Raw genomic sequence first — 12,859 nt, forward strand, 5'->3', positions numbered from 1 at the left:
GCTTGTTGATACAGTCTGGTGGCTCATTGTATTGTAAGCAATGACGTTGTGGACTGTGAAGGATGCAAAGGAACCTCACCGGTCACCATACAGTCATCGGTCATGTTTTTTCTAATAGTTTTGTTCAAAAAGGAGTTCAAATACATAGTTCAGAGTTCTGGGTATTGTAGTTTAGCGAGATGTGACCGCTCAATGCACTGTACAGACAGAAGGCCAGAGTTTCCTCACAGGTCATACTACCAGAGCCAAGCTGCCTGTGTTTTCCCTGCATGCATAAAGGATGACAGTATATTTTCAGATTCACTACAGCATGCCCACTGATCTGGAGTCAGTTCATCCAGACCCTTTGATCTGTGCTCCGTCAGATGAACTCCTCCAGCTGTCTGGATCAACACTCGCTCTAGACCATCTCATACACAGTTTCTCCTCAAGCAGACTATGATCTCTGCGTGTGAGAATATTCTCATAGGTGTCACAAATAATTTGTATTCTAGAATAGAAAAGAGCATTTGACGACATTATTAGAAAGAACGTCATACAGGTTTTGATCAACATGAAAGTGAGCAAATGTTTTCATTTTGGGTTAACTGTTCTTTTAATAGTTCTGATTCGTCTCTTGTGTTGAAACCAGGCTAAATAGTTGGATTTGATAGTCTGTGCTATTGCTTTCATTATGAATGAGAGGAACAATCCTACACTGTCAGCTGGGATTTCCTCTTACATTAGTCCTGGAACGGCAGGTCTGAACTCATAAGCCTGGGATGATACACGGCTCCCTGCTTCCACAGAACGCACCAGCCTGGCAAATACATTTCCATATTGTGCCCTATCACTACATATAAAATCTTTTTTTATGGATATCAATAAGCCTTTAATACGCTGCCTCAGTTTTGTGCAATGAATTTGTCCAATTTATTTATGGGAGATTTGTTTTCTATACATTATATGCCTGAAAATACAGAAATCAGCTTTCATTGGTGCCTGGCTACGCAAGATGACCATTGATACTGAACAGTAATAGCTAGAACTTATAACAAAGTTGTGTGTTGGCTTTTGAATGTACAGTAAGTATTACAGCTTCTGAAAGGTTGAAGGGGGCGTTTGATAAAAGTAATCGTACATCTAAAGGGCAAAACAAGGTGAGGTTGGTGGTCAGCCATCAGTAGTTGGGGTCAGTGCCGTTCTACAGGTCAGCGGGGGAAAACACACCACACTCAGAGGGGAGATAATGATCATGGTCCCATCCCTCTCTCTCCTCAAGATTTAAAGGTCAGACAGTGTCCCTCAGCCCAGCCACGGTGCTCTAGAGATCATGAAATTGGATGTCTGTCAAAAAAATTCTAATCTTCAAGGGCCACTGAGTAAAAGTCCACTACAATGGTAGTACACTATCTTCCAATTTTGTTTCAAATGGTATTAAAGTGTGATTTTTTTTTCTTTTTTTTTTTTTCTTGTGGTACTTTCCACAGACTATGTTGCTGAACACTCTGGCCCGGTGGCACTTTCAAATATTGTTGTTTATATAATCGGCGCAACATGTCTGGCTTAACAAATAGGATTCCAGAAGTAAAAACAAACGTAATATATTTTTGCATATAGACTACTGTACTAAAGTTTGGGGTCGATAAGAATTTTGAATGTTTTTGAAAAAGTCAAAAACTTAAAGTCTCTCATTTGTTTGATCAGAAATACAGTGATAACAGTAATATTGTGAAATATTACATTTTCTTTAAAAAAAAAAGATCTCGGGCGCTGTTGCTATTATATCGGCGGGATAAATGACTCTTGTGCCCGACGCAAATCTAAAATGGGTTGGTCTGAAGTAGCTACATTCGTCATCTCATATTCCCTTTAAAATAAAAGTATTATATATATATATATATATATATATATGAATATAATATGTGTGTGTGTGTGTGTGTGTGTGTGTGTGTGTGTGTGTGTGTGTGTGTGTGTGTGTGTGTGTGTGTGTGTGTGTGTGTGTGTGTGTGTGTGTGTGTGTACAGTATATGTATGTATATGTGTGTGTGTGTGTATATATATATATATATATATATATATATATATATAATGTATATATTCCCTTATAGTTTCTAATCAGAGTTTGCATTGTACCCTTTGTACATTAAGTACTATTTTGTGAAACCAGTTTGGAAATGATCATATTGAAGTATTTTTGCACTTCCTTTTAGTACGGCTTGTTGCACTGAAATTACACACTTCACCTTTACGCTTAAAAAAACAGTCCCACACCAAAAATCGCCCTTGTAAATCGGTGCAAAACCCTAATTCAATTAATACTTAAGACAGCAAATACTGTCGCAAGTTATACTGCTATCATCAAATATTTGAGTACATCTCCTGTCCCAGAAAATATATATGCCATGAGAATGTCAGCAGATATGTGCTATGGGAGGAGGATTCAAACAGGCGAGTGATTTGAGGCTGGTGTGATGCGAAGCACTCAGGTGTGATAGTGCTCATCATCTATAAGCAAAGAGACAATATGCCTTTGCTGTCTTGTCAAGGGGAAAATTACTGGACAAGTATTTAAGGCTGTCGGATAAATGCCACCTGCTGCAAACATACAAACAACAGTAGTGCTGATCTCTCTGTGGTCTCACGCAGCTGTGTTCTTGTTGGATTATGGGATTCCATGTTTGCTCTGGTGTTATCATGAGAGATGGGGAATGGAAATAAAGGAACAGATGCAGAGAGAAACAAAATGTGTCTCAGTACCCATTTTTCCTCTGTCAAACACAAAACTCTCATATGTTAGCAAGTGTCATGCCAAAAGCCAAATGGGAGGGTTACTTTGTCCATTTGTCAGATTTTTTTGTTTGGATCAGGAAGTTTATGCTCTACTGTATAGAGAGCTTGTCAGAATTATCATTTCACACCCTGTAATTTTGTGTTTTGCTCTGTCACACACTAGGCCCATCAAAACAATGTAGGCATCTCTTTGCTGTTGCATGCTGGGATATGCCAATGATCATGCTCACCTCTGCCATTCAGTGTTTCAATGGCTGAGTTTTTAAGTTAAGTGTGGACAGCTCTGATCTAAAGAAATCTTGAACTGTATGCGGCCAGTTCCTTGCTTTTATTCCTTTTCAATTTTTGTTATGAATAGTTGTTCAGAAAGGAAAAAAATCCTAGTTCAGAAAACCTTTCTAAACAATTTATTCACTACTCTCAGCCGTCATTTACACAGCAGGCTTCAGTCTATTGTGGTCTGTTTCTCACACAGGGATTTTTTAAAATTATTATTACTTTAGAAATTTTAGAACATAGCATATAAGTCACATAGACTCTGTCTGAAACCTCTGGTCTCCATTCATTTGATTTGGAGCAACATGAGGGTGATTAAATTAAGAGAGAAATGCTCATTTTTGAATGAAATATTTATTTACTATCCATTAACAAAAACTTTATATTTGTATAAAGATGGCAACCTTGAGTTTGAGCAACACAAAGATGGCATATTTTCGGCATGAAATACCTAAATTTACCCTATATATATATATATATTTTTTTTTTTATAAAAAAAAATGTATAATTTTTTTTTATTATTATAATTTTTTTTTCTTTTCTTTTTTTTTTCTTATTGTGCACGATTTAGGCTTAGATAAACTACCATTAAAAAGTTTGAAATTTTTTTAATACTTTTACTCAGCAAGAATTCATTAAATTAAGTTTACTGAGTAACGTGTTATAAAAGATTTGTGTGTCAAATAAATGCTTAAATATTCATCAAATTATCCTATAATATATATACAGTATATATGATTTCCACAAACAAATAAAGGGTTAGTTCACCCAAAAATGAAAATTCTGTCATTAATTACTCACCCTCATGTCATTCCAAACCCATAAGACTTTCATCTTTGAAACACAAATGAAATTCATTTTAATTATTTCTGAATGAAATTTAAACCGCTTAATTCATATGCATTAGTTTTACAATCTCTTTACAAACTTTTTGAAGTGGTATTTGCGTAGGCTGACAATGGAAATCTCACAGATTTTATTAAAAATATCTTCATGTTCCGAAGATGAACAAAAGTCTTACAGGTTTGGAACGACATGAGCGTAAATTACAGAATTTTTTTTTTTTGGGGGGGGGTGAACAAACCCTTAAGCAGCACAACTGTTTTTAACATTGGTAATAATAAGAAATGATTGTTGAGCAGCAAATCAGCATATTAGAATGATTTCTGAAGGATCATGTGACACTAAAGAGTATTGATGATGAAAATTCAGCTTTGCCATCACAGGAATAAAATACATTTTAAAATATATTCAAAAAGATTACAGTTATTTTCAAATGTAATAATATTTCACAATATTACTGTTTTTAATGTTTTGTTCATTGAGTAAATGCATAAATACAAATAGGTAGTGAGCATAACAGACCATTTCAAAAACATTTCATGCTGACGTAAAAAAAATTCCGATAAAATTTTAGTGCATTTTTTTGTGTTTTTCTGTGGTTTTTTCTTCTTCTTTTTTTCTTATTAATGTAATGTAATTAATAATCAACTTGAACACTGTGTGTGCAAAGACGTGTCTAAAGGCCCGTTTTCTTGGACAGTTTAACCTTACACTCCATATTGGCGCTGTAAGGCAGAAATTAGCAGCTATTTTCTTTTTCCTTCTTTCATCAAATGTATTTTCCAGAGTCTATTTCAGCATCAGCCACTCTCTGAGGTGTTGCCCTATACCTGAGGGCATTAACCTCAATATCCAAAAGACTGTAGGAGTTTGTATTAAAGTTTAAAGAAAGCAATACCAGCAAAATAAGGTAGTGCACTCATCTGTAAGGTAGCATGACCTTCCAAACTTACTGAATACACAGTATTTTTCCATATACACACTACACACTATGTAGAAAGTAGGAAAGGTTACTTCAACAACTCCTTCAGTAGTATAGAATATTCACTTATTGAGTCTTCATAATTGTCATAATTAAATCATGTTCGGTCTTTTAATTATGCAGGACCACCAGGGGTATTTGCATAACAGGGCATTACCGCGATAGACGCAGAGTTGCATTCTCAACTCATGAATGCTTTGATAGGTCCATGAATGATTCAGAGGCAAAGCTGAAATGCGCACCCCAGGCATTTGTCTTGATTAGTTTTCCGTTGTGTTGGAGACCTAATTAGAGTCCAACACTGGCCTTCACCTGTTACACCGTCGCAGTCGACTCGTACCACTGCTTTATCTCCCACTGGCAGCTTGAAATGTGACTCTGCTGTCGAGAACATAGCGTTTCGGTCAAAGTGCATTTTAGTTAAGGGGGGTGCTCTTACACTAATTTACCCTGTTTAGTAAATCTGGCCCTAATCTTTTTTTATTTTTTTATTTTTTAAGGTTTTGAGAATGTTAAGAATAGTAGTTTAGCATAAACATTCAAAATGTTACGGTATTTGGTTGCATGTTGAGTCTAAAATGTAAGATAAATAATGTTCCAAACATCAAAAATATGAATTTAATTTGAACCCAGACCTATGTGAAAGAACCTCTTATTCCCAAAGTTCTTTATTCTCCCTGCTCGGTGATATTGTGTCAGTACACTGTGTTATTGGAAAAGACTGGGCTTATTTCTTCCAAACCACTCCCTTCTGCTTTCATTCTGTAGCGGAGCTCCGTGTTCCCCGAGTCTTTTTTACATTCCTCATCAATTGCTGATGCAGTGGCAATATTTTTCACAAAAGTCTTTTAGATTGCGAAGATACATTAACTCATAGAAAAAGAAGTTGACTAAGGACTTTTTTGAAGATTAACTCGAGCTCCATCACTATTCTTGAAAGCGTTACTCTGCTCCCCTGTCTTCTTGATGAAGTGAGAGTGGAGAATGAGAATCGCTTGGCGTAGGGATTGTAGCACAGGTGAATTGTGGGAGATTGATTCGCAGTCTGTGAGAGATTGAATCAGATTGCTGAGGAACGGTTAGAGGTCACATCTTCACTACAAACTGCACTAGTGAACAGTCAGAACGTAATAAGGAGGAGAATTTGATCGTTACTGGCATAATGTGCTGTTCTCTCATGCTAATATATTTATCAATAGATCCTCTGTGACAAATATTGCGCAAAGATTAATAATGGCATATCTGTCATTTGTGGGTAATGGCCATCATTGTTATTTTTAGCACAAATGCTGTGGCCATCAGGGATCATTTCTTTCTAATGGAGGTGTTTTATTGTAGTTATTTATTCTGCTCTAAAATGCTTTTGGAATTATTCTGGAGTTAATTGTGTGATATTTTTTGGTTATGCTTTGCTAAGCTGCTTGATTGCCATAAGACCCGTTTTAAAGGTATTTGATCATTGTTAGTAAGGCATTGATCTCAATCTCCAAAGTTTAAGTGTTTTAAAAGGTAATACTATTCACAGCAGTTATGGGTAAATAATCACGCTTAATGCAAAGATAAGCTCCGACTTTCACCCTTATGCACATTGTTTCCTCCGTGTGAACGATGTGGTTGGTGGCTCTGCGTGAGTGTATGAATCCCCGCGGGCCGACCTCAATGTATAATGCCGACACAGTATTGATTACACATGAGCGAGTCAAATCAATAAACTCCTCAGGTTGCAGAGTATAATTACTTGGCCAAATCAAATACAACTCTCCATAGCTTCAAACTATGTTAGAAAAACCAACCAGAATTACAATTGTTCTTGCAATAATCTGTGGGAGGTTTATAGCCGGAAGAGTGAGTTCATCTTGTATCTCTGGTGTATCGGATTTTAAAACTTTCAGGAGAGTAAAGTGCATCAAACCTCTCTCATGTGAGTTCTCTTTGTGTTCTGTTACAGTGGCAAACATCCTGTGGAGAGAGGACGGTAAGCATGGTGTTTTAATACAATATTAATGTGTAGCGTTTGTCTGGACTGTGTTAATGCTGCGGTCCACCTTGTTTTCGGGGGATCTGAGCCCTGAGCACTCTCATTTATGTCCCACTACAGGTCTGGGGATTGGAAACATGTTCTATGTGTTTTATGAGGACGGTATTAAAGTCATCCAGCCAGTGGCCTGTGAGATTCAGAGACACATCAAACCCAGCGAGAAGCTTCTTGGCCTGCAGGTGAGCTGTCGTATAAAAGAAATGTTAAAGTACTTTTAAATGTACAATAGAAACCCTCTGTTTTCCCTCCTGCTTGCTCTAACCAAAAGTTTATGAGTGCTTTTTATTTATCAGCTTTTTTGTACATTTATTTCACAACAAGAATTGCTGATGTTTGCTACATGCTACCAGAGTTATGCTACTTTAGCTCATTTGCTACACAGCATGGATGGTGCTGCACCCATCCATCCACCCTTCCTTCCTCTTTTTCTTTTCTTCCTTCCATCCATCCACCCTTCCTTCCTTCCTTCCATCCATCCATCCACCCTTCCTTCCTCTTTTTCTTTCCTTCCATCCATCCATCCACCCATCCTTTCTTTATCTTTATCTTTGTTTCTTTCTTTCCTTCCTTCTCTCCATCCATCCATTCATCCTTCCTTTCTTTCCATCAATCCTTGTTTCAACCCATCTTTGTTTCTTTGTTTGTTTCTTTCTTTCTTTCCATTCATCCATCCATCCTTTCTTCCTTCCTTCATTCCTTCCTTTTTTTCCTTCCTTCCTTCCTTCCTTCCATCCACCCGCCCGTCTTTCTTTCTTTCTTTCTTTCTTTCTTTCTTTCTTTCTTTCTTTCTTTCTTTCTTTCTTTCTTTCTTTCCTTCCTTCTCTCCATCCATTTATACATTCATCCATCCTTCCTTTCTTTCCTTCTCTCTTTCTTTGTTTCTTTCCTTCTCTTATCCATCCATTCATAGTTCCTTCATTTTCTTTTTTTACTTCCTTCCTTCCATCCTTTCTTCTTTTCTTTCTCTCTTTCTTTTTATTCCATCTCTCCGTCTATCCATCCATCCATCTTTCATTCCTTCCTTCTTCTTTCCATCCCCCTTCATTCCATTCACCCATCCTTTCTTTCTCTCTTTTTTTGTTTCTTTCTTTCCTTCATCTCTCCATCCATCCTTCCTTTCTTTCCATCCATCCATCCTTCGATCCATTCTTTCTCTCTTTCTTTTTCTTTCTTTCTTTCTTTCTTTCTTTCTTTCTTTCTTTCTTTCTTTCCATCCCTCCTTCATTCCATTCACCCATCCATCCTTCCTTCTACCTGTTCCATCCATCCATCCAGCCATCCATCATTTCTTTTCCGTAATTCTTCTTCTGCTTCTTGGTTGCATATCAGTATAAACAGCAATACTGAACTTTCTTTTCAGACATGACCAGTGCTTTAACCCCGTGGAATTTAATTCTCAGCACAGACATCAGTTGAGCTCCTCCCCTCATCACTTACATCCCTACACTCTGCATATCATTTCTCGGCTCTTTCTGATAGGTAGCTGCTAGATTTACACAAGCTATTAAATGATTGCCTTCCTCTGTTCTGCTGTTCCATCGGAGCTGGGTATGCTGATGAGACAGCTGTGTTTGTTTGGAGCTCTGGGCGGTGAGAGCTTGGGTTTCCAGCCTCCAGAGAGGCAACAGGCCTCTATTAGGACATCAATCAAATACCAGGCCATAACGGCAAGCCCCAGTGCAAACTCTGGGCAAGAACATTTAGAGAGCATTACGATATGTTTTTCCTATGTTTCCTATGTCCTATGTATGTGGGAAATCCCTGTCACATGTACTTCCCTCTTTTTAAAATATGAATTGATCATTTTGAAGATCTTACAGATCATTCCAGTTAAAATAGTGGCAGCTGACACTATTTTATAATTGATAAAAACTATGTTTTGATAAAACTTAAATAGAAAATGTGCAACATTGTTGGTTAATTGTTAAAATTACACCACAACTGAAGGAAAAATATATCATATAAATAATTTTCACAAAAAATAAATATTAAAATGATTAATGATAATCACTGGTTATTGATAAATATAGGAAATGTTTCTTGAGCACCAAATCAGTATATTAGAATGATTTCTGAAGCATCACTGAAGACTGGAGTCATGATGCTGAAAAATCAGCTTTGCCATCACAGGAATACATTTTATTCATTTTAAAATATGTTCACATAGAAAACAGTTATTTTAAACATTTTTTCAGAGCAAGAGAGCATGTGTGGATAAATCTACAGCAGTCTTTATTAAATTAATAAAACAATAACAATAACCCCCAACTAAATGTGGTATTATACGGAGGACAAAACCAGGAACTAAACTAGCAACAGATGAGCGTAATTGGTAACTAAAACAAACTACTGTAGGACATAAGAAACCAAGCAAAAAAGCAACATTCTTTGTGATCTCATGAGTGCGCTTTGTAATTTACTAGCATTAAAAATAACCTTAAAAGCCAGTGGCTGTTGCACCAACTAAAACTGTATTTGAGTCTTGCAAGAGTGTCGCTAGACCTGACGAACCCAGTCACATCCGTCTGAGTCTCCGTCTTGATTGTCGTTGGCAGCCCTTGAGTAGCCCAGTCAACCGCATCACCACAGGAGATGCCCACTTCTGCACAACCTCTGTGGTCATCCATCAAGCCATCTCTCAGCTCTTTAACCACAGCACATTCAGCCTCAGGTCTGACAGACACTCACATTTAGACCGAGCTTGCCTTCATGATGACACTTCTGCCCACTATCAGTCTCTTCCTCTGAGGCAGACGTCACAGATTCTTATACTGTTTTCTTTCACAGTTTAACTAATTCATTTATGTGGCTTCATCGAAAAGTTTAATAGCATTGTTGAGGCCAGCAGTTTTCTATAGAAAAGAGACCTTCAAATCAGAAATGAATCATTTTTGAGATGCATTCATAATATCTCCATAATATTTCTGTGTGGTTACCCCTTTTTTTTCCGAAGGAGGAGGTCTGTCCACAAGTGGAGGGAGAGAAGGATCAGAAATGTATGTGGACATCAGCCGTCAATGTGAAGGACAAGTTCATTTACGCCACACAGCCGTTGCTGAATAGGCTGCTCATTGTAGACATCCAATCCCAGAAGGCCGTTCAGGTAAGCCAGTTAATCAGTAACCAAAACATTATTCTTGTGAACATACCGTAGACAGATGATCAAATTTGAAAAAATGTAAATACACTTCTACAGTTCTAGTTGGCATATTTTAAAGTCGGCACGATGGGGAAGTTGCAATATTCTTTTCTTCCATATTGTGATCAGACTGAAGCGGCTTCTCGAACAAGAAAAAAATGTGGGGCGGGACTTGGTTTTGTCCATTGGCAATTGATTAGATGGTTGTGATTTGCTTTTGCTGTGATATCATATGAACACATCACCAACATATAAAAATTAGATAATAAAAAAAAACGTAATGAAGTAACTGAGTATATAATTATATATAATAATTATATATTTTTTTATTATTAATTCAATTGTTGAAAAGTAGATACTTTTTTTACAATTTGATCTATGATCTAGACATGAGTTGCAGTGAACGGCTCATGTGCCTGGCTGAAAAGTGGTTTTGTTTAGAGTGAATGCCAGGATAAGTATCAGCAATTCTCTCCATGCCAGGCCTCACTTAGGTATCCCATGATGCCTCATGATGCACTGGCACTCATGTTTCAGTCATCTGGGAGTTTGGTTTTCATTACTCCATGCAGATTAGCAAGTGCTAAATAGCCACCTGATCTTTTAGAATTTGAAAATCAGAGAGAAGAATCCAATATTTGTCTAAAAATCACATTTAAGTCTGAGCATTCACTATTTATCAACCAAAACGTTTTATGCTGAAAATTTAAAAAGTTACAGCTTTTTGTAACTGCTAAGGCATTGAGAACTCGTTTTTATGTGCTGAAGAGTTTCTATTATTCAATCTAATCCTCGGAAGAAGAGGAGGGATGTGCTGGGATAAAAATTCAATGTGCACATCTGCTCCCACAGATAATTGCACACATGGAGATTGACGCTGAAGACAACAATCAGCCTCCTTCATCATAGCTAAACACGAACACTGGTTCACTCTTGGTTTCTTTTAATGCCGTGTGTTGTCGAAACAAGCTGTGCACATGCTCACATTGTGGAGAACTTAACAGGGAATGCTGCACCAGATGAATACAAAACACTCATCTGAAGTTGGAGACATTTTGAGGAAAAAAATATATCTCCGCCCCACTGAGAGTAAAAGAGAGTGTATAATCATTTTTGCGATGCTCAATGTGCAAATTTACTTCTTCTTTTTTTTTCATATTCGTGTGCATCCATGTAAGCACAATGAGGTGTGAAAATTGCACAGTAAGGATATCACTGCACAAAATGAATCATTTGTTTCCCAGTGGAATATCTCCAGCCAGGTGACAGAGAATGGATATGGATGCAAAGCTATAATTGCAAACTGGCTGAGCTATTGTTACTGTCAGCACTCTGTTTAAAATGCACACCCATAACCAAACTCTACATGTGCAAAAACAAAAACGTACAGCTGTGCTTTCGGAAGCAACACACGTTCTCTCTGTCATGGATAGTTGCTTTGGTGGACTTGTAAACTTTTATTGTGACTTTTGTAGAATGTCAAAAAGCATTGAGCTTTTAGCACATGGTGTGAATCAGCCTCTTGAATTAATATAATGAGTTCCAGTGATTTTATTGAATTCTCACAGGGACTCTTTAGAAGCAAACAATGTGGAAAATTGATCCATTTTTCAAAGAAACTCTGCTGACCAGGGGCAAAAATTCTGAAGCGTCTGTCTTAGTTGTGCCTAGCATGAGATAATTATAAAATTTCACTCCGATGAATAGTTTAGCTCATTTTGAATTGGATTGTGTGCCATTTAGAAGTGAATTGAGTATGAAAATGTATATTAAATTATATTGAATTAATAAATGTGTATTTATCAATAAAAATAAATCTCTTATGCTCACCAATGCTACTTCTATTTGATCAAAAATACAGTAGGCAAGGCAAGGCAAGTTTATTTATATAGCACATTTCATACACAATGGCAATTCAAAGTGCTTTACATAGAAGAAATTAAAATAATAAAAAGAAATAAGAATAATTGAAACTGTTTAGAAAAATAAAATAAAATACAGTACTTTTAAAAATAAAAAAAGAATGTTATTATAGATCTTTCCTTCAAAGGATTCCCTTAAGACTTAAATCTTTCAACCTTCTTTTAACCTTCAATCTTCTTACGACTTCCATCTATCAACTTTCCTTTAACTTTCTTTTCTCCCTCATTTACTCACACGTTCTTTTCACTTTCTTTAGCACTGCGTTCACATTCTGTCTCAGACGAAAACTTTAATATCGTCATTTAAATACTGTTCTACTTTCAAACCCACATTAATACACGTCAATTTCACATTATCACTTTCTTTTACACCTTCTGAGTGGGCATTTACAGTTACGGGCTAAATGCCCAGCTGACGTAGGAGAAATTAAAATAATTAAAAGAAATGAGAATAATTAAAACAGTTTAGAAAAATAAAATAAAAAACAGTAAAATATTGACAATTTTTTTTTGTGTAAAACATGATTTTTTCAGGATTCTTTGATGGATAGAAAGTTCAAAAGAACAGCATTTATTTAAAAATAAATCTATTTTTGTAGCGATGTAAAAGACTTCACTGTCACTTTTGATCAATTTAATGCATCCTTGTTGAATAAAAGTATTAATTTCTTAAAAATAAATGAATCTTGCTGACCCTAAACTTTTGACTGGTAGTTCATTTATTAAATTATATATAATTAAATTGTATAATTTTAGTTAATTTACATTTTTTAATGGCTCATGATGCCAATTTACAATAGAAAAACCTTAAACAGAACAACTCTTCTGTTTTTGCTTATTTTGTTTTGTTGGACTAATGAAATTCCTCTGTTGTGTGACTGTGTTTA

General features: G+C 36.3%; 1 protein-coding gene and 1 long non-coding RNA gene across 3 annotated transcripts in view; one reads left to right on the plus strand and one right to left on the minus strand.

Annotated features, from left to right (window-relative positions):
- Positions 1-12,859, minus strand: part of LOC309504679 — a 360,274-nt gene that overhangs the window by 309,794 nt on the left and 37,621 nt on the right. The gene's annotated exons all lie outside the window — the stretch shown is intronic.
- fstl5 (follistatin-like 5) overlaps positions 1-12,859 on the plus strand; it is a 123,264-nt gene that overhangs the window by 100,351 nt on the left and 10,054 nt on the right. For both annotated transcript variants that reach the window (XM_082177858.1, XM_082177859.1), the window contains exons 11-13: positions 6,822-6,848; positions 6,972-7,090; positions 9,865-10,014. In XM_082177858.1, coding sequence (XP_082033984.1) covers positions 6,822-6,848; positions 6,972-7,090; positions 9,865-10,014 — 296 coding nt within the window. The remainder of the gene's footprint in view (positions 1-6,821; positions 6,849-6,971; positions 7,091-9,864; positions 10,015-12,859) is intronic.

The sequence above is a fragment of the Leuciscus leuciscus genome, assembly GCF_965113295.1.
Source record: "Leuciscus leuciscus genome assembly, chromosome: 8".
Classification (NCBI taxonomy): Eukaryota; Metazoa; Chordata; class Actinopteri; order Cypriniformes; family Leuciscidae; genus Leuciscus; species Leuciscus leuciscus.